General features: G+C 42.4%; 1 protein-coding gene across 3 annotated transcripts in view; it reads left to right on the forward strand.

Moving 5' to 3' along the window:
• Positions 1 to 463: 463 nt before the first annotated feature.
• Positions 464 to 22105, forward strand: part of ORC5 (origin recognition complex subunit 5) — an 85664-nt gene continuing 64022 nt past the window's right edge. For all 3 annotated transcript variants that reach the window (XR_016230992.1, XM_002712028.6, XM_051849723.3), the window contains exons 1-4: positions 464 to 1912; positions 6467 to 6559; positions 10188 to 10388; positions 18884 to 18958. Coding sequence is in view for 2 of the 3 variants with exons in the window: in XM_002712028.6 (XP_002712074.1) it covers positions 1841 to 1912; positions 6467 to 6559; positions 10188 to 10388; positions 18884 to 18958 (441 nt within the window). In the remaining variant the exon portion in view is untranslated. The remainder of the gene's footprint in view (positions 1913 to 6466; positions 6560 to 10187; positions 10389 to 18883; positions 18959 to 22105) is intronic.

Here is a 22105-nt window from a genome sequence, read left to right on the forward strand (position 1 = left end):
TGGTTCCAGTCCTGGCTGCTCCACTTAACAATCCAGCTCTCTACTATGGCCTGGGAATGCAGTGGAAGATGGCCCAAGTCCTTGGGTCCCTGCACCCACGTGGGAGACCCGGAAGAAGCTCTTAGCTCCTGGCTTTGGATCGGATCAGCTTCCGAGTAAACCAGCGGATGGAAGACCTCTTTTTCTCTTGCCTCTGCCTTTCAAATAATAAATAAATAAATCTTTTTTTTTTTTAAAGACACAAAGATTTGATGGGCCATCCCACTGTGGCTTTCAGAATTCTCCCTTGGGCAACTTGCCAAGAAGTTATAGGAGACCACGATCCTCAAAAGGTCCTTTTAACCATTACAGTTATGAGTCTGGTCCAGTCTGTAGCCAGACTGATATCCACAATGTAAATCTATGTGTAGCAGGCACTGTACACGTCATCACATACTTTTAGCAATACCCAGTTGCTATTTTTTAAAAGTTTTTATTATTTTTTATTTTTATTTATTTTTTTGACAGGCAGAGTGGACAGTGAGAGAGAGTGAGAGAGAGAGAAAGGTCTTCCTTTGCCGTTGGTTCACCCTTCAATGGCCGCCGCGGTCTCCCATGGGGTGCAGAGAGCTGGCCTGGAAGAGGGGCAACCGGGACAGAATCTGGCACCCCGACAGAGACTAGAACCCGGTATGCCGGCGCCGCAAGGCGGAGGATTAGCCTAGTGAGCCCCGGCGCCAGCCACCCAGTTGCTATTATCCCTACTTTTTTTTTTCTCCCCGACAGGCAGAGTGGACAGTGAGAGAGACAGAGAGAAAGGTCTTCCTTTGCCGTTGGTTCACCCTCCAATGGCCGCTGCGGCCAGCTCACCGCGCTGATCCAAAGCCAGGAGCCAGGTGCTTCTCCTGGTCTCCCATGGGGTGCAGGGCCCAAGCACGTGGGCCATCCTCCACTGCACTCCCAGGCCACAGCAGAGAGCTGGCCTGGAAGAGGGGCAACCGGGACAGAATCAGGCGCCCTAACCAGGACTAGCCTAGTGAGCCGCGGCGCCGGCCTATTATCCCTACTTTCAGATTAGCAACGTGAAGTTCAAAGTGAAAGGCGCCATCACTCTTCCAAGGTCTCCCTATTTGGAAATAGTTGAGTCAGCAGTTCCAACCCAGGAGTTTCAAGGCTCCGTCTTCTTTTCTCCGAGCATGTGTCTACTTCTGTATCTCTGTTTCCAGCATAGTGAAAGCCTTATGCTAATGGCAGCACTGTGCTGAGTCCTTCCACCTTCGCCAACACACACCAGCATTTCCTCAGGTTAGGAGTTCGAGGCACGTCCAGACCTGGTTTCAGGTTTGCAAGTACAACAGTCGCTTCCTGAACCTCATTTTGCACTGGACGCCACACGTTTCCCACACCCGCGTTAGGGGTAAACGCTGACGTTGAGACTACCGGCCAGCAGAGTCCCCTTCCCCGGTGCCTGAGCGGAGGGGGGGTGGGGGGGTGGTCCACTTTCCTGGCGTTCAAGGTCTCTACATTTGGCACCTTCACGCGGGAAAGCGAAGCCCCTCGCGGCACACTGGAAGCCACAGCGCCCCCCGTGCCCTCCCGCCCCCTTTTCTTCCACTCATCCCCGGGGCGTCCTCTCCCCAGCTCGGCTGGAAGAGCCAGCGACCCGAAACGCCCATGCCAACAAGAGGCCGACAAGGCCGCCGCCGGCTCCGACCGCGGGAGACCAGGGCGCCAGCGACGCTCCGCGGTCGCGCTGACGTCACGCCGGCGCGTCCCGTTTCCGGCGGAGCGGAGGTGTTCCCGTGGTGACGCAGTGCTGCCCGGGAGCTTCGCTGCGGTCTCCTCCGAGCTTCCCGCCAGGATGCCTCACTTGGAAAACATGGTGCTTTGTCGCGAGTCCCAGGTGGCCACCTTGCAGTCCCTGTTTGGAGAGGTACGGTGGTCAGACTGTCTTCTTTCTTCCAAATGCTGCAGGGGGGGACATGTCCGTGGCTTTGAGACTGCTTGTTTATTTAGGTAATAATTTCGTGTCCGGGTTGAGGAGCACCTGCCCATGGTTTCCGCTGAGGTTGGGGGCTGTGTGGCTGCCAGGGGCTACCGCGGACCCCCACCCGGAGTAACTTCTAGTGGGCGCCGGGGCGCGGCGAGGGCCGGCTCTCCTCTCGCACACCCGGCGCCGTGCAGATGTCGGGAGCGCAGAGCCGCCGCCGGAAGTCGCCGGTGTGCTCTCAGCCGTAGCGGCTGGTGTGGGGTTCGGCTGTAACGGGCTCGCGCCTCGCGGGAGGTGTGGTGGCTGCGGCAGGTGTAGCGGGTCGGCGGCGTGCCCACGCTCCGGCAGCCTGCTCTCCTGGACGCGTATGCGGGTTCAGATCGGCGCCTCCAGGGAAGCCGTCGTCCTCTGCGTGGAGGAGCTCGGCGAAGGAGTCCCTTCTGCGCGTAAGAAGGAGCGCGCATCAGTTCAAAACTGAAATTATGTGATCTTCTCGGGGCCTTTGGGGTGCCTTTTGCTCCAGACTCATTGATTAGGTTTCGATCTTTATAAAACGAGTGAGCCAGGGCCCGGTAAAGGCTCCCCCTGCGAGGTTGGCATCCCATGTGGGCGCTGGTTCGAGTCCCAGCAGCTTCTCTTCCGACCCGGCTCTCTGCTATGGCCTGGAAATGCAGCAGAAGATAGCCCAAGCCGTGGAGCCCCTGTACCTGCGTGGGAGACCCGGAAGAAGCTCCTGGTTTCTCTCTGGCCTTTGCGGCCATCTAGGGAGTGAACCAGCGAATGGAAAATATTTCTCTCCCTCTTCGCTCCCCATCTTTGTGTAACACTTTCAAATAAATGAATAAATCTTAAAAAAAAAAAAAGTAAATGACAGTTTAGAATTAGCCTCATTTCCTGATCATTTGGTTTGCCTTTTTTTTTTCCTCTCTAGATTTATTTATATGTGTTTGAAAGGTAGAGTTACAGAAAGAGAGAAAGAGAGGTGTTCCATCTGCTGGTTCACTTCCCAAATGACCAGGAGCTTCATCTGGGTCTCCCATGTAGGTGGCAGAGACTCAGGCACTCAGGCCATCTTCTAATGCTTTCCCAGGCTTTAACTAACATAGGGAGCTGGATTGGAAGTGGAGCAGCCTGACGGCCACCCCTATGGGATGCTGGCCCCCTATCTGGTTTGCTTTTCTCAGTATTTTCATCCAACTAGAAAAGAAGTAGCCTGGGCAGTATTAGTGGAAGTACCACTCTCCATTTAAAGGGACATGTTAGGCGGGATACACAGCAGACTCATAGAATGACAAATGCCCTAAACAGCACTCTGGCCTCAGAATCAGTCCTTAAGGCATTCAGATCTGGCTAAAAAACCTATGAGAGTTTCTCAGGCATGGAAAGCAAAGGCACTGTGGCAAAAAAATGACCTAAATGAAAGATCTCTGTGAGTGAGAGCCCAGTGGAAACAATGGGCTGTCAAAGAAGGAGGTACCTTTCTCTGAAGGGAGGAAGGAACTTCCACTTTGATAATGGCCTTGTCTAAATAAGGTCAGAGTTTGTGAACTCAAGAGGCTTCCATAGCCTCGGCAACTCATGACAAGAGCCTCGGGTGATTACTGACGCCATAAATGCCATAAATAAGAGTGTCAATTGTTAAATCAACAACAGGAGTCACTGTGCACCTACTCCCTATGTAGGATCTCTCTCCTTAATGTGTTGTACTATGAGAATTAATGGTAAAACTAGTTTTCCAACAGTACTCTATAGTTTGTGTGGGTATAAACTGTTGAAATCTTTATTTAGTATAGAGTTGATCTTCTGTATATAAAGATAATTAAAAATGAATCATAATGAAGAATGGGAGAGAGAGCAGGAGATGGGATGGTTTGCAGGTGGGAGGGTGGTTATGGGGGAAGAACTGCTATAATCCAAAAGTTCTTTTGAATTTTACATTTATTAAATAAAAGTTTTCTATTAAAAAAAGGGACATGCTAGGGAAGTAAGAAGTCAGCTACTATATTTTCAGGTTATAGTGTTGAAATTACAGTTATCCAGATTATCACAGAAACATGTTCTGTGGATTTCTTCACTGGAACTGATAAACCCAGGTCATTCCTACTAGAAGTGCCTCTTTTAGAAAAGAATATTGGCAAACATTGAGAGATGAGCAGTGCTGCCTTAGTGTGGGCTACAGAATGGAGTCTTTCACTCTTACTGCAAATCGTGTTTAATATTCATGTCACTTTTCTGCAAGGTGTGCATATGGGAAATACAAAGAACTGTAGCAAAGAACTATAAAAAATGGCTTCATGTTTCCAAGAAGATTCATTTATTCATTCAAGAGGAAATAGTTACTGAACATCTTTTCTGTTTCAGACACTGTGCTAGATACTAGCTTATTAGAATTTGTGTTAGGGAAGTTTACAAAAGTTAAGTAACAGTCCAAGAGTGTAATATCATCCTAGGTAACAATTGAAAAGATGTTATAGGGTGGTGATTGCTTTAGGCACCAAATAATAGCAGCATTCCAGAAAAGGAAGGATTCAGTGTAACTTGGCAAAAAAATAAATAAATAAATAAAAACTCCAGAAGCCTGCTATTTCGCTTCTCTTTAAAGGTGTAATGTGTGCAGTGTTTGGGATAGCAGAGATCCCCAGTATCACGCATGTAATGAAAAATGTTTGAGCCAGTTAATTCTAAGATTGTTACATACAAAGTTTAAAAAAAGGATTCACATATTAAAATATCCACTTGGTAAATTGTTAGTTCATTTTTAGCAGTGGAGCTGCTTTTGCCACAGGTGTGCCATTCCAAAAGCTTTCTCCTGTATTAATCTGAGCTCCTGATTTGCCTTGTAAAAGGAAGTGTTTAAGTGAGAGACTAGAATGTAATGCATTTGTATGATGCTGATGCTGAGATAGAAGATGGTGTACAGACTCGGCTTTCTTATGGGAATGACATCAGCCAGTTTTCTTGTATTTTTTTAATGTATGTTGCCCCACTTAGACTATAAACTCCCGAGTAGTAAACCATCTTTTACTGATACTTGTATTCTTTTTAGTGATTGTGCTTTAGAGCATTTAGTAGGTATCTGTGAGTATCCTTTGGACTCATTAAGCAGTAGTATTGACAAGACCAACAAAGGGTGTTGGAACCATTTTTACTCTTCTTGAGGGTGCTGACTTACTGTGCTGCAGGAGGATCTTGTGACTATTTCTTTTTGAATCTATGTATATGGATTTCATTAATATTTTATTTGATAAGATGTATGCATTTTTTGCCAGAGTCAATGAGTATATATAATTCAAAGTATTCTACAAATTTTCTTAAAAATAAGGACTGTTAGAATTACTTCTAGCCCCTTGATTCTATATGCTTAGTTTCAAAGCAGTAAAATGAACGGTGAAGTTGCAGTCTGCAAGGGGATTAAATCCTTTAAAGAGGATTAGTATAAAAATGGAGTATGGGCAAAATTATCCTTGGAAAACTCTTTACAGTAAGTTGAAAATACAGTGTCCTATATATTAAAAATGCAGGAGTTTGTATATGTAACTGTATGCAGTAATAAAAACTGTAAATATGTACAGTATATGCCAGATACAACTTTTATTTATTTATTTATTTATTTATTTATTTTTTTGACAGGCAGAGTGGACAGTGAGAGAGAGAGACAGAGAGAAAGGTCTTCCTTTGCCGTTGGTTCACCCTCCAATGGCCGCCGCGGCCGGCGCGCTGCGGCCGGCGCACCGCGCTGATCCGATGGCAGGAGCCAGGAGCCAGGTGCTTTTCCTGGTCTCCCATGGGGTGCAGGGCCCAGGCACTTGGGCCATCCTCCACTGCACTCCCTGGCCACAGCAGAGGGCTGGCCTGGAAGAGGGGCAACCGGGACAGAATCCGGCGCCCCAACCGGGACTAGAACCCGGTGTGCCGGCGCCGCTAGGCGGAGGATTAGCCTAGTGAGCCGCGGCGCCGGCCCAGATACAAGTTTATAGACATTTTAATTCCATAACAGAAAATACTTGTAAGAGTTGAATTCACATATGTTCAAAATCTAACAGTCCACTACATGCTCATTATTAATTTTTTTTTCTTTTTTAAAGATATTTATTTGAGAAGTCGAGTTACAGAGGGAGAGACAGAAAGATCTTTCCTCTGCTGGTTCACTCCCCAAATGGCCGCACCGTCTGGAGCTGAGACATCCGAAGTTAGGAGCCAGGAGCTTCCCCCAGGTCCCCGGTGCAGCTGCAGGGGCCCAAGCACTTGGGCCATTCTCTACTGCTTTCCCAGGCCATAGCAGGGAGCTGGACTGGAAGAGGAGCTGCCGGGACTCGAACGGGCACTCATATGAGACTCTGGCACCACAGGTGGAGGCTTAGCCCACCGCACCACTGTGCTGACCCCACTCACTGTTAACGTTGCTTGGATTGAGTATTTCACCTTGCCATACAGAACTTTATCACAAGTTGAGGAATAGTTTATCAACTTCATGATATTTATCTTTTTTCCCCCCAGAGACATCATTTCAGCTTTCCATCCATTTTTATTTATGGACATACTGCCAGTGGGAAGACCTATGTAACACAAACTTTGTTGAAAACTTTAGAGGTAAGAATAATCCCAAACTCAGTGCTAATTGATTTTTTAATCACAGACCCCTAGAAACGGTTCTTAACTTTTGTTTGAATCCCTTCACTGACTGTAAACTTTGAAAAGTGTTATTATTAGATCATTTGAATCTTGATGTTAAAATTTATTTTTTAAATTGGGTCAAATTTCCCTTTCTCTTTCATTTGCTGATTGATAATATTTGGAGGAAAACAGATGAGAAGTTGTTTTTAAAATATTACAATTTGTTTCTTTTTCACTGTTTATAATATTAATACTGATAATTTCTACAAATACAAAGCTAAACATATCACTTTACCTTACTTATCTTCCTGTGTTACCTGTCTCTGTGATTGATGTCACCAATGACAGAGCTGTCCAAAAAATCTTTAACTCTTTCTTCATCCTTACTAATCCAGTAAACCAAACCAAGAAACATGTTTTATTAATCTACACCCTCAAAATACTGACTCCATCTACTAGTAACCATAACTGTGCTCCCATTTCAGTTTCATTACCATTGTTTCTTCCATGTATTTTTGCATATCTCCTCGTTCCAATCCTGTCTTCACCCAACAGCTAGCTCACGCAAATCTTAAGGTCTTTAGGACAGTGTTCAAGTGATTTGCCTGATACGTAAGACCTTTCATGAGCTGAATTCAGTTGATCTCCCATCAAGTCATGATTGAGGGTTTGGAATGTCGAGTCTGGCAGAGTTGTGTTCCTCTTTTGGATTCACCACTTAGTGCTTTCCCCATCTGCAAAATAGGGGTCATAGTGACAACATGTAGGATTGTTAGGAGAACTAAATGTTAGTAATGAGATAAAGGTTAGTGGCTAACATATTCTAAGCCAGGGATGGGCAGAGTTTTTGCTAAGGGCAAGTTAGTAAATATTGAGGACTTGGGGGCAGCATGGTTTTTGTCTGGATTTCTTCACACTGCCATTGTATAAAAGTAGTGGTATTACCTGAATGGACGTGGCTGTGTTTCAGAGCAGTGTGTATACAAATAGGGGTGGCCAGCCCGCAGGGTTCAGTGTGCTGTCCCAGTCTTACTGGAGCCCTAAGGCTGCGTGGTTAGTGCAGCTCCCTGAAATACAGTCCTGGCTCTCTCACTTTCAAGGCTTGGCACGTGGTGCTCCCTCTGTTTTGGGTGATCCTTTACTCACTCTTCCACTACTGCCATATTGCTTGCCAAATACTGATTTTGTCACATTTTCTTCTAATATTCTAGGAAGCCCTTCCTGCCTCATTTGTGTTAAATGCCCATCTGTTTTGCAACCTTAGCACTCTGTTACAATATTTAGCCCTCCCAGCTGTGACTTTGTGTTGTGTTTCCCTGGCTTCAGACTGGGTTTCTTGATTATCCCCAGACCAGATAATAGTGTGTAACACATACCAGCTTGTGGATTTCAGCCTTTGATCATGAAGACCAGCTGTGCATTTTGAAAACTTGGGTGCCTGCTCTCTACAGCAAACTTTAGAATCTGAGAGGACAAGGTCCTGACCCAAGCCCTTACATCTGAGAACTCCTTTGTATTAGGCAGCCAAACAAATACATATTGAGGGTGGGCATTTGACACAGTGGTTAAGATGCCTGTGAGTTCCTTGGTTCTAGTCTGGGCTCTGCTTCTGATTCCAGTTTCCTGCCACTGTACATCTTGGCAGATAGCAAGTGATCATTCAAGCACTTGGGTCCCTGCTACCCAAATGGGAAACCTGGATTGAGTTCCAAGCTCTGAGATTCAGCCTAGCTCAGCTCCAGTTGTGGACAGTTGAGAGAAAAAAAAAAAAAAAAAGCCATACTGAATAAAAGCCTGCAAATCCAATAAGGAGGTTTTGTATTTGTATTAGTTAATTTTTCATTGTCACAACGAAACACATGAATCAAGCCACTTAAGAGAGAACACTTAAGAAGGAAGAAAGGTTTTTTTGTTTTGTTTTGTTTTGTTTTGTTTTGTTTTGTTTTGTTTTTTTAGCTAACAGTTTTGAGGCTAAAAGTCCATTCGGCATAATGCAGGCTTTGGTGAAGGCTCCGTGGTGATGATGGAGCTTGAGGGGGGGAAACAGTGAGAGAGGCTGGACTCTAATTCAGGCTTTTATACCAGTCTTTCACAAGAACTACCTGAAGGTATGCCCTAAGTGACCTAGACCCTCCCAGGAGGCCCTGTCCCCTGAAGGTTCTACCTTCACCCCCAATATTACCACCCTGGATCCAAGCTGCAACACATGGTCCCTTAGGAGACATTCGGTGTTCAGACTAATATCCAGACCTTAGCAGTATTTAAGGGCTATAGTCCATGTTTTCACCCATTGTAATTTTTGGTGCTATTTAATCAGTGAGGTGTTAATTTTTATGACTTCTGGTATAGGTGTACAAACAGGCACTTAGAATATGCTGTCATTGAAGGTTACAGATAGTAAAAATGGAATAAGCCAGATATTTAGGAGACGTTGTAGACTCCTGAGCTTAAAGGAATGGGGGTATAGAGGGTTTGCAAACACTGGTAAAACTGCCCAGGTAAATATGATATGGCCTTAGTTATGCTGTAGCTCTGAGAGAGAAAGAAAATCCTTGTAATTGAGTAAGATTTGTGAAATATCACTACAAATAGTTACTGCTGTATAGGTTTCATTATTTGTGCCAGATATCACAAGATATCTCCTTTGATCAGGGCTATTTTGTGATTTCATTTTGATAACAGACTGTATTTGTTTGTTTCCTTACTATTTCTGGAGTTAACTCATTAAAATTATTTTAAATTAATTTATTTTCATTTTACTTGAAAAGCCAAAAAGACACAGATAACAGAGACAGAGAAATCATCCATCCACTGGTTGACTCTCCACATGCCAACAGCAGCAGAGAGGCCAGAGCCAGGAACTCAGTCTATGATATGAGCTATAATCCTCATAGGAGAATCATTAGATTTTAACTCTTTAAATTTCCTTTTTGACCTAGACTTCTTCATCATTAAGGATTTGAACTTAAAATAATAAATTTGTATTTCCCACTTAGAATTTTAATATTCAAATACTTGGATATATTTATTAATAAGAATTGTTTAGAGTTTTCTTTGAATCTCTGTAGGAAACAAGTGACAGACCTAAAGAAATAATTGAAGTGAGTTTAGTAAAGGGAGTATTCTACAAAGGTTGAGGAAGTTTTAGAGGAACCAGTAAGGGATGTTGATGCATCAGGGCCTTTACCAACTCCAGGGCTGAAACAGTCATAGATAGGAGCTGTTGGCAGAACCCAGTAAGAATTGTAGCCTTAGAGAGAAGGCTGCCCAGCTCGAGCTGTTGGTTTTGGAAGAAACCAGCATCACACTGTGGCCCAGTAGGGGATGGTTGTTGGTCTCAGGGGAATAAGTATTCAGCTTCTTTTTCCTACCACTCTCCTTCAGTCTGCTGCTGCTGCCTCCCGTTGGTTTCTCCAGCCACAGCCAGAAAATAAAAGAGTCCAGGCTAATGCAGTATGTGGCATTCAAACTCCTGGGACAAGGACAGATTGGAGAACAGTGGGGGTGTAGATTCAGATAGGCAAATGGAAACTGTATAGCACAGCTGTTATTATATCTGTATGTTTGCTTTATTATTAATAATTTTTTTGGTTTTTGTTTTCAGCTCCCGCATGTCTTTGTGAATTGTGTTGAGTGCTTTACCCTGAGACTTCTTTTGGAGCAAATTTTAAACAGGTTGAGTCATCTTAGTTCTTCCGAGGATGGATATTGTACTGAAATAACCTGTGACACATTCAATGACTTTGTTCGCTTATTTAAACAAGTTACCAAAGCTGAAAGTCTCAAGGATCAGACTGTATATATTGTAAGTAACTTGATTATGTATCATCTCTTATTTGAAAATTGATTGCTTAGCGGATCAATTCCCTATATTTCTTTTGACTACCATTACGTACAGTGCTCTTTGAAAAGTGCTTTTGGAATACAGAAGTGTGCTAGATATATTCCTTATGCAAAGGGAGCTTTGTTTAATTTATGACACATATTCACCTGTGCAGTATTTGATAACTGACAGCAGTGAGATGCAGACTGCTTGCTTTTTTTTAAGATTTATTTATTTGAAAATCAGAGTTATGCAGAGAGAGAAGGAGAGGCAGAGAGACAGGTCTTACATCCGATGGTTCACTCCCCAAATGGCCGCAGCGCTGGAGCTGTGCCAATCCGAAGCCAGGAGCCAGGAGCTTCCTCCAGGTCTCCCACGTGGGTACTGGGGCCCAAGGACTTTGGCCATCTTCTACTGCTTCCCCAGACCATAGTAGAGCACTGGATTGGAAGTGGAGCAGCCAGGACTTGAACTGGCGCCCATATGAGATGCCGGCACTGCAGGCAGTGGTTTCACTTGCTACGCCACAGTGCTGGCTCCCACAGACTGCTGACTGAGGTGCATCTAGTATAGCTTTATGAGGTGATGCCCTTTGAGAAGGACCTAAGAGAAGGATCAGGGTGTTATGGAAAGAAACTGAAGAAGAATTTCAAATGCAAGGAATTATGTAAGCAAAGTGATATGGATGGAATCGGAGGCCAGAGAAGTCCAAATTGTCTAATTTTAGTGGATTATAAAGTATGAAAGGGGTTAAAAAGAAGACAGGAAAGGTAAGTTGGGGCCAGATTATGGAGGTTCTTGGCAAGTATTAACTTTATTTCATTTTATAGCACTTTATTTCCTAGGCAGTGAAAGGAGGTAGTAAATACTTAGAGCAACAAATATGCCTTAGGAAGGCTGCTCTGAATTCACATTGAATAGGTAGCGTTGAGGGAGATGAGAGACTGCAGGCTGAGGAATGGTTGTGACTGTCCACACAGGAAGAAAGTTGACTTTGGGCTAGAGTTGGGCAGACATGCAGAAAGAAAGAAATGGAGAAGATGGCAAATGTCTGACTTGTCAGCTGTGCATGGGTAGTTTTATGGACAAAGATGAATTATTTGATTTTAGCTTGGCTGAGTTTGAATCTAGTTGTTATGTCTATGTGAAAATGACTAGCATACAATTTCATCTTTGCACCTAAAAGAAGTACTTTATGGCTTCTCTTGAGCTTATCAAAAATGCCAGCATTATCAAGTAAAAATTCATGAATTCAGTGTGATACCACTAAAGTCAGTCTGATAAACAATATGACTTCCACGTGACTTAAATGGTGAGCAGTATCCATGGCATGGGTGCTCTGGACAAAGGGATGATTCAGGTGCTGGGTGAGATAGATTTTATCATGCTTCTCAGATCAATGCACAAGTCAAAACCTGTGAATTGCTTATTTCTGGCATTTTCCATTTCATGTTTTGGGACCACAGTTGACTATGGGTAACTAAAACATGGAAAGTAAAACTGCAGATTAGGGATGACTGCTGTAATGTGTTTTGTGTTAGTAAATTTTTCATAATACTTTAACCTTTTTTAAAATGATGATTATCTCTGGAATTGTAATTAAATTGTATATATAGTTCCTTACCGTAACAGCTAAGTAAGTTATAAATTCACTGAAGGGATCAAATCTTAGGTATTCTTGTGTTTCCTAAAATGTGTAAAACATTTTTTACATTTCTTCCTGCATTTTAGTTTCGCTCATTTATGTATTCAACAAGTATTATTGAGGACTTTATATATGTCAGGGACACTATTCCAGGTTTTGGAGATAGAACAAGGAACAGAACAAAGTCTTTGCCCAGTTGTAGCTGACAGTCTAATAAAGGAAGATAGGCCATAAGTAAGTTAATATGTAGTATGTCAGGTAAGATACATTAATAAAGGAAAGTAAAGGAGAATCAAGGAAGTGAGAGGCAGTAGTTATTTTCCCAAATAGGAAAGATCTGAGATGGTGGTACCTGAACTAAAGCCATAGGGAATTGAGGAGCAAACCATGAGGATCTCTGTAAAAAGAATATTCTAAGCAAAGAGGTTTGTGTGCGAATGCAAGGGTAATGAGCATGCCTTGTGTGTTTAAGGATATCAAGGAGGCCACTGTGACTGGAATAGCCTAAGCAGTAGAGGGTGGTATGTTGAGAATCGGCTGGAGGGTGAAAGGGTAGAAGCATAAAGACTAGGATGGTGGGCTGAGTTATTTCTCCCCCAAATTCATATGTAAAAGTTTTAACCCCCATTACCTTAGAACGTGACCTTATTAGGAAGAGAGGTCTTGGCACTCCTAATTAGTTAAACTGAGGTCATTCAGGAAGAGAATAGGTTTCAGATCCAGTATGACTGCTGTCCTTATGAAAGGAAGAAATCTGGAGATAGATACACAGAAATGTTGCCAAAAACCAAGGAATTTCAGGAAACTAGGAGAGAGGCCGAACAGAGACTTGTCTATCACCTTCAGAGTAACCATGGCCCTGCCAACACTTTGATGTCAGATTCTGCCCTCCACACCTGTGAGACAGTAAGTTTCTGTTGTTGAAGGTACCCGGTGTGTGGTATTTCGTTATGGCAGCCTCTGCCGTATTATATATTGTAATAAAAATTTTAATTATATTATATATTGTAATACAATTTTGCTCTTGTCATTTCCTGACACATAGCTTCTTAAAGCCGTTGCAATTTCCAAAATGCTAAATGGGGGTTTCTGAGACATTAGAGTTGGAACTCAGCCTCACAACCCGATACCTGGAGAGGGGAGAGTGGAGAGTGACCTAATCACCAATGGCTGATGATTTGATCAGCTATGCTTACATAATGAAGCCTTCATAAAAACTCGGGAGGATGGGGTTCAGGGAGCTTTGGATTGCTGGAGGTGCTGGGAGGGTGGCACACCTGGGGAGGGCTTGTAAGCTCTGTGCCCCTCCCCCATACCTTGTCCTAGGCATCTCTTCCATTGGATTACTCCTGAGTGTATCCCTTGTAATAAACAGGTAAATGTAAACAAATGTTTCTGTGAGTTTTATGAGCCATTCTAGTAAACTATTGGACATGAGGAGGGAGTACTGGGAACCCTGTCTCGTGGCCAGTCACTCACAGGGACAGCTCAAACTTTTACGATTGGACTGTGACATAGGAGAAGTTCCCTGGGATTGAGCTCTTAACTTGCGGGGTCTGGCACTAACTCCAGGTAGAAAATGTCACAGTTGACTTCAATTGTAGGACACCTACTTGGTGTCCAGAGAATTAAAAAATTGCTTGGCTTAGGAAAAAACCCACATTTTTTATCTCAAAAGTGTTGTGAGATAAGCAGTCACCCCCCGCCCCCACCCCCAGACAGCTCTAGGAAACAGCCTGTTTGTTTCTAGGAAATAACTAATACCACTTATTCTGAGGCTTTTGTGATAATCTAGTGGACAAAACATCACACTAACATGTACCAGGTTGGTAGCAGTATAGGTGGTGAGAAGTAGGTGTATTTTGAAAGCAGGGTTTATAGAGTTTCCTGATAAATTTTGTGTTGTGGAAGGATAAAAACGTCAGAGGCAGCTGACAAGTGTTTGAGTCTGGGGTTGCGATTATCTAAAAGAAGACCCCAGCTGGTGGGGAATTGCAGAGGAGGGGGAGAATGATGAGGAGTTTGACTTGGGCATGTGAAGTTGGGGTGGAGATCCTGAGTTTGCAGGTGCACATGAGTCTGGAGTCCAAGAGAGGTCTATTGTGGAGACATTATTTCGGAGTTGTGAGCACATGGGTTACACCTGGAGCCCAGATAAGGTCAACCAGGGTGAATAACTGAGAAGAGAGGGGCGCCCAGGACATTGAGGAAATGAAGAACCTGGTGCTGTATAAAGAAAACTTGGAGAGTGCTGTGTCCTGCAGTCTGGCTAGGCCACCCCTCTCCTAGTCCTTTGGCTAGTGCAGGCTTTAGTCCTTTGGCTAGAGCAGGCTTTTGTTGGGGCTTTTTTTGGTCTGTATCAATTTGCCCTCTTTTATTTGCATTATATAAGTTTCATGTTTTTAATACATTTAAGATTTATTTATTTATTTGAAAGTCAGAGTTATACAGAGAGGAGAGGCAGAGAGAGAGAGAGAGGTCTTACATCTGCTGGTTCATTCCCCAGTTGGCAGCAATGGCCGGAGCTGTGCCAATCCGAAGCCAGGAGCCAGAAGCTTCTTCCAGGTCTCCCACGTGGATGCAGGGGCCCAAGAACTTGGACCATCTTCTACAGCTTTCCCAGGCTATAGCAGAGAGCTAGATTGGAAGTGGAGTAGCCGGGTCTTGAACCAGCGACCATATGGGATTGCTGGAGCTCCAGGCTAGGGAGTTAACCCACTGCGCCACAAAACTGGCCTTGGAAAAACTAAGTCCTGGCCCTGGAAAAACTAATTTCTATCTTCTTAGTAAATTTTAGCTTCATTTTGTCTAATTAGGATTGAAATATCTTAAATGAATATTCTTATACATTGTTTCAAGCTTTCTACTAAATAACAAAGCAGATACAAAACAGTTTGGGGTACTTGAGGAAGCACTGTTTCATACATTTTAATTTTATTCCTAAATGATCATAATTTGCAATAGTGCTTATTAGTAAAGAACAAGTATTTAGGGGAAAAAAAGAGATTTCTTAGGAGAAAAGGTGATTTTAGGTCTGTGAAGAAAATATACAGAATGACCATAGAACATCTTACCATCTTAGAAAATGGGAAGATTATCAGTGACTACTGGAGTCATTTAAAAAAAAGACACAGAAGGGGTGAGTATTCGACCTAGTATTTAAGAGACCATGTCCCACATGGGAATGCCTGGGTTCAGTTCCCAGTTCTTGCTCCCAGTTGCAATTTCTCACCAACTTCTCACCGACTTGAACCCTTGGAGTAGCAGATGGTTGCTCAGGTGGTTGGTGTGCACCACCCAGGGCAGAGACCTGACTGAATTCTTGGCTCCTGACTTTGGCCTTGTCCTGGCCCCAGCTGTTGTAGGCCTTAGGGGAGTGCCCAGTGAATGGAAGCTCAGTCTGTATGTCTCTATCTCTCTCTTGAGTGCACTCCCTCTCTCTCTCTCTCTCTCTCTCTCTCTCTCTCTCTTTCTCTCTTTTGCTCTCTCTGCCTCTCAAGTAAATAAGTAAATATATAAGACATAGAAGTCAATTTTAAAGAGGTCCCACTGGCCAAGGATAGGACAGTTTAACGGTCAAAAATATAATGAATTCAATGGATGGTAACACATATTAGCATTCTTAAAATCCTTAAATTCCTAACAGTACTAAACAAATGCTTAAAAACTACAAAATCTCAACTAAATGGTTACCTTGGGAGTTTGTTTTCCTGAAGATATCTCTGGGACCCGTCAGTGTTACTGATTTGGAAACAGTGTCTTTGTACGTACAATTAAGTGAACAGTCTTGGGATGGAGAGATTTACCTGGTTTATCTGGATAAACCAAAAATATAATCATTAAGTAGCTGTACAGTAGAGAGAAACAGAGTGAGATTTAACTATACTGCACCCACACAGGAGAAAGCCAGGTAGCAAAAATGGAATAAAGCAGTCAATGGGAAATTTGAAGATGCTGGCCTTAAAGATCCGAGTGATGTGACTACAAGCAAAGGAATGCTGACAGCCTCCAGAAGCTGAACTAGGCAAGAATGAATTCTTCCCTAGAGCTGCTGGAAGGAGTGTGGCCCTGCTGACTCCTTGATTTCTGGCTCTGTAAAACTGACTTCAGATGCCGTCTTTCAAACATGTGTGAGAATAATTTTTAATTCTGTTTTAAGCCACCAACTCTGTTGTCATGTCACAGGAATCTAGGTACAAACTCATTATTCCAAAAATGAGCAAATAGAAAGAACAGGCATTTTTTTCTCTTGTCTTTTGAGAACTTTGTTTTTGGATGAGTGAAAGTTTATTTTAGAAAAATGTCTGCCAAAAAATGCAGAAAGAATGACAGAAGATTACAATTTTGCAATCCCTAATAAAATAATGGATCTAGGCAGTGATCATCAATTAATACCATTGGTAAAAGGCCACCAGGGAACTTTATAATGGATGGATCAAACTAATAACACCTAAATATTAACATCACAAAAAAAGGGGTGACCAGGTATTGTATGCCTGTTGTTGTAGTGCAATAAGAAATACACAGTACTGTTTATGATCTGGTTTTGCCCAAAACTTGAGCGGGAATCTGATCAAATGTTTAGATATATCAGCTCTTTTATAGGAAATATGTGCAATGTAGAAATATTAAATGCCATTACATGGGTATAGTCAACTATTTCAGAAAATGGAAAATTCTGTATGACAGATAATCTGGTTTGTTTTTAACAAATAATAAAGAAATAAAGAAGGATAGAGGGAACTGTTAATAATTTAAAAGATTTACAAGACAAACCACGTGTAATAAGATGCAATGCATAAACCTTTTTAAATGTTGAATCACACTAGCTACCTATAAGAAAATATTAGTGGTACATGTGGGAACATTTGAATACTGATTGTTAGATGGTATTAAAGGATATTGTTATTCTATAAGGCATGATATAATTATACTGTGTTTATATTTTAAAAGTCCTCATCTCTTAGAGCTACATAACATACTGGCATATTAATAAGATGGAATTATAAAATTTCTAGGATTTGTTTTTGTATAATTCAGCAAGATAATAGAGAGCAGTTAGGCTAGGGGTGATTTAGATGAAACAATACTGGTCTTTTTTTTAAGATTTATTTATTTATTTGAAAGACAGATTTTACACAAAGAAAGGCAAATAGAGAGATCTTCCATCTGCTGGTTCAGTCCCCACATGGCTGCAGTGACCGGAGCTGGGCCAGGCCAGAGCCAGAAGCTTCTTCTGGGTTTTCCTCATGGCCGCAGCGCCCCAAGGACTTGGGCATCCTCTGCTGCTTTCCCAGGCACATTAGCGGGGAGCTGGATCGGAAGTGGAGGATTGGGACTCTGTTGTCCATATGGGATGCCAGCATCACAGGTGGCAGCTTTACCTGCTGTACCACAATACTGGCCCCAAGATTGGTCTTTTGTTGTTGTTTATTTGGGTTGGTTGGGGGTATATGAGGGTTCTTAGTACTCATCTCTCTACTTTTTGTGTGTATTTAAAAATTTCCATCATCATAAGTAAAAGCAAGTTAGACTAAATATTATAGATAATGCTTTTAACGCTTTCATTTTTTTTAATGCACTGATGGGTGACCTCTTAAAGCTTTTTTAAAAACATTTTTTAATTATGGGAATTTCAAACATAGGTAAAGTCAAGAGAATAGTGTCTTGTACACCAGTGAACTCATCACCCAGTTAGAAGAATGGCTGACATGGTGGCTGAACTTGTGTAACCTGTACACCATTCACTATGCCATCCATAAATACTTCACTGCATATCATTGAAAGATAAGGACCCTTTTAAAAACACAATTCTAATAGGATTGTCTACCACTGAACAAAAGTTTAATGTTTCTTTTTTTTTTTTTTTTTTTTTTGACAGGTAGAGTTATAGACAGAGAGACAGAAAGGTCTTCCTTCCATTGGTTCACTCTCCAAGTGGCCACAATGGCCGGCGCTGTGCCAATCCAAAGCCAGGAGCCAGGTGCTTCTTCCTGGTCTCCCATGCAGGTGCAGGGCCCAAGCACCTGGGTCATCCTCCACTGCCCTCCAGGGTCACAGCAGAGAGCTGGACTGGAAGACGAACAACCAGGACTAGAACCCGGGGTGCCGGCGCCACAGGCAGAGGATTAGCCATGTGAGCCATGGCGTGCCCCCAATGTTTCTTAACATTATTGGTTATCTAGTTTAAATAAGAAGTTGTCATCAGGGCAACTTATACCATCTTTTTAGGAATATCTTTTTTTGGACCAGTGCTGTGGCACAGCGGGTTAAAGCCCTTGCCTGCAGTGCCAGTATCCCATATGTGGGCCAGTTCTAGTCCCAGCTGCTCCTCTTCCCATACAGCTCTCTGCTATGGACTAGGATAGCAGTAGGTGAAGGCCCAAGCCGTTGGGCCCCTGCACCCATGTGGGAGACCTGGAAGAAGCGCCTGGCTCCTGGCTTCAGATTGATGCATTTCCGGCCATTGCCGCCATCTGGGGAGTGAACCAGTGGATGTAAGATCTCTTTCTCTCTGTCTCTACCTCTCTCTGTGATTCTGTCTTTCAAATAAATAAAATAAATCTTTTTTTTTAAAAAGTATCTTTTTAATGTAGCTACTTAGACATTTCGGTTAAAGTGTGTTATAGTAGCCTACTTTTTAACATTTATTTCACCTATTTGAAATGTTTTTCTACAAATGTAAATGACATTTTAAAAGTTAATTCAGCTGTTACAGTTTTTCTTAATGACATGAAAGTTCAAGTTTTGAATTTTGCAGTATGTTATGTAAATGATTTATAAAGGGCTTTGTAAATTGTGTTTTACTGCCTTTTCTTCTTCTTCATTGAAGGTTCTTGATAAAGCAGAGTATCTAAGAGATATGGAAGCAAATCTTTTGCCTGGGTTTCTTAGGTTACAAGAATTGGTAAGTGATGTATTATACTGATTTTTCCCCACAATGTAATCGATCGATTATGTCATCAAATGTTTTCATTTTACCCTCTGAGATGTTTACTAGAGTAAATGATGGGGCATTTAAATTCTCTACAAGGATTTTTAAATTTTCCATTCAGTAGCCTAAAAATGAATGGTATGACTATTCTGGATTTTCTCAATTTCTGTTTTATGAGAGTACTTCAGAAAGTTTGTGAAAAAGTGAAATTAAATAAGTTTATTTTGATGCAAAATAATTTTAAAATCTATGCAGTTTTTTTTCCTAATTTTCGTTTTCCATAAACTCTTTGAAGAGCCCTTACACTCAGTTTCCTATTTCAATTTACAAATGTGTTGGTACCAAATGGTCCTGTCCCTGTGGATGGCATGATCCTGTGAGAAAACAACAAGAATGGGGGGCGGGGGGGGGGGTAAATTATGTGGATATGTGGCAAGTGAGAGCCAAATAATAATAATAATAATAATAATAGGATTTTTGTAGTAGGTAAATAAAGAAAATTGCTGAGAGAATTCACTCTTCAGCAGTTCTGGTTAGCATAGGGGTTCCATGATAGAGAAGGAGCCATGGCTGTTTATTGTTAGGACCCTGTTCACAAAGGAAGCAAAGGTTTAGTTTGAGTAGGATGGTATATTGTTCTTATTCAGTAAATATTCATTTGAATTCTTTGGTTTTGTAGTTTCCATTTAATTTACAATTTTTTTGTTTTATAATTTTGTGTTTTGAGCATAAAATAGCTTGTACCTACCTAGTTTTAATTATGTATGCATTAAAGTATTAAGTAACAACAGTATCATAAAAAGTAAATATTTGGGGAGAAGTGCTTAGAACATTTCCTCTTTTCAAAGTTAAATACATTACTCAAATTTGAGAAACTGCTTAGTTTAGGGAGGCCTTCTAAATGCTATGGAAATCACTGCAGCTCCTAAGGCCAATTCCTAAGGCTCACTGTCAGCAGTAGTCCTAGGACAGGAGGGTGGAGAGCACACGGGGAGTGGGGGCGGGGGGTGAGTGTGGCTACTGGTGGTCTGTGCTGGGAGTTAACCTCACAGTCTAGTCTTTCCTGGTTTCATTGACTTAGCATTTTCTGAAGGGGACCAGGGACCTGTCCCTTAGGAAGAGAGAGACAGACAGACAGACAGAAAGGAACAGGTCTTCCATTTGCTGCTTCACTTCAAATGGCCCCAGTGGCCAGAGCTGTGCCCATCCGAAGCCAGGAGCCTGGAGCTTCTTCTGGGTCTCCCACGTGGGTGCTTCCACTGCTTTCCCAGGCCATAGCAGAGAGCTGGATCAGAAGTTGAACAGCCAGGACTCAAACCAGCGCCCATGTGGGATGCTGGCACTGCAGGCGGCCGCTTTATCCACTACACCACAGCTCCTGCACCTTCTTTGCATATTTTTACCCACTGTTTTTCAGTGCTTTGCTTTGGGACTCCCCATCTGGAATCCAGAGTGTGTTCTTGCCCTTCCAGGGTAAATTACCCTGTGTTTTCCTCCTTGTGCCCAGGAATGATGATCATGTACCCATAGTTAGGACTTTCACCATTTTTTAGTTTTAATTATGCAAGCTATTTAAAGAAAATTAATGAGTTCACAGCAGTCTGAAATCTGTCAGAAAAGAAAATTGTTTAGAAATTTCTGAAACATACTTGATTTATGTGTTTTATTCAAGAGAAATTTAGCAAAAACATTTCTCATTTTTATATATTTAGTATCTGAGTAAAAAAAATTTTGTTTGGTAACAACTGTTGTATACTGAAAATACTTTCTCATGAATAGATAAGAATGTTACCAATCTAAAATCCTTTCAGACTGATAAGTATCTTTTTTTAAGCTCTCTATATTTTTAACTGTATAAAATGTTTTTAGCTAATTATAGTGAAGTAAAAATAATGCAGTGCTTTTGTAATCAGGATGGTGTTTAGAGCATACTTTTTTTTTTATACCATACAAGTATATTCATAGATTCTGTAAAAATCAGTGAATTTCTAGCCAGTGTTGTGGCATAGCCAGTTTTAAGCCATCCCTTAAGAATGCCAGCAGAGCATATCAGAGTGTCAGTTCAAGTACCTGCTGTTTTGCTTCCAATCCAGCATCCTGCTACTGTGCCTGGATAAGCAGTGAATGATGGCCCAAGTGTTTGGGCCCTTGTATCCACATAGGAGACAAGATCGGGTTTCTGGCTTTGACCTGACCCAGTCCTGGCTGTTGAGGCCATCTGGAGAGTTAATTGGGATAGAAGGTGTCTTTCTCTGTCTCCCTTTCTCTGTTGCTTTGTCTTTCAAATAAATAAATTATTTAAATCTTTTTAAAAAGTTAGTGAATTTGGGGCTAGCACTGTGGTGCAGCGGGTTAGGGCCCTGGCCTTCAGTGTTGGCATCCCATGTGGGCGCCGGTTGGAGTCCAGGCTGCTCCACTTCTAATCCAGCTGACTGCTATGGCCTGGGAGAGCAGTTCTTGGGCCCCTGTACCCTCGTGGGAGACCTGGAGAAAGCTCCTGTCTCCTGGCTTCAGATCAGCTCTGCTCTGGTCTTTGCGGTTGTTTGGAGAGTGAACCAGTGAATGGAAGATCTTTCCTTCTGTCTCTCCTTCACTCTGTGGTTCTGTCTTTCAAATAAATAACATAAATCTAAAAAAAAGTGAATTTGTAAGACAAAGCATTTGGAAATAAAAATCCTTTCCTCTCATAGAGATGTTAAATTTTCTGTGGAATTATGTATTCAGATCTTTTTGTTAACTAAATAAGCAATGAAAATCATACAGGTGAGGAATCAGTAAATCACTCAGTGTCAAAATACAGTATAGGGGCCAGCACCATGATGCATTAAGTTAATCCTCCTCCGCCTGTGGTGCCGGCATCCCATATGGGTGCCGGGTTCTAGTCTCAGTTGCTCCTCTTCCAGTCCAGCTCTCTGCTGTGGCCCGGGAGGGCAATGGAGGATGGCCCAAGTGCTTGGGCCACCTGGCTCCTGGCTTCAGATCGGCACAGCTCCGGCCGTTGCGGCCATTTGGGGGGGTGAACCAACGGAAGGAAGACTTTTCTCTCTGTCTCTCTCTCTCACTGTCTATAACTCTACCTGTCAAATACATAAAAAAAAATCTTTAAAAAATATACAGTAC

Source organism: Oryctolagus cuniculus, chromosome 3 (assembly GCF_051225735.1).
Source record: "Oryctolagus cuniculus isolate XC-2025 breed Fujian yellow rabbit chromosome 3, ASM5122573v1, whole genome shotgun sequence".
Taxonomy (NCBI): Eukaryota; Metazoa; Chordata; class Mammalia; order Lagomorpha; family Leporidae; genus Oryctolagus; species Oryctolagus cuniculus.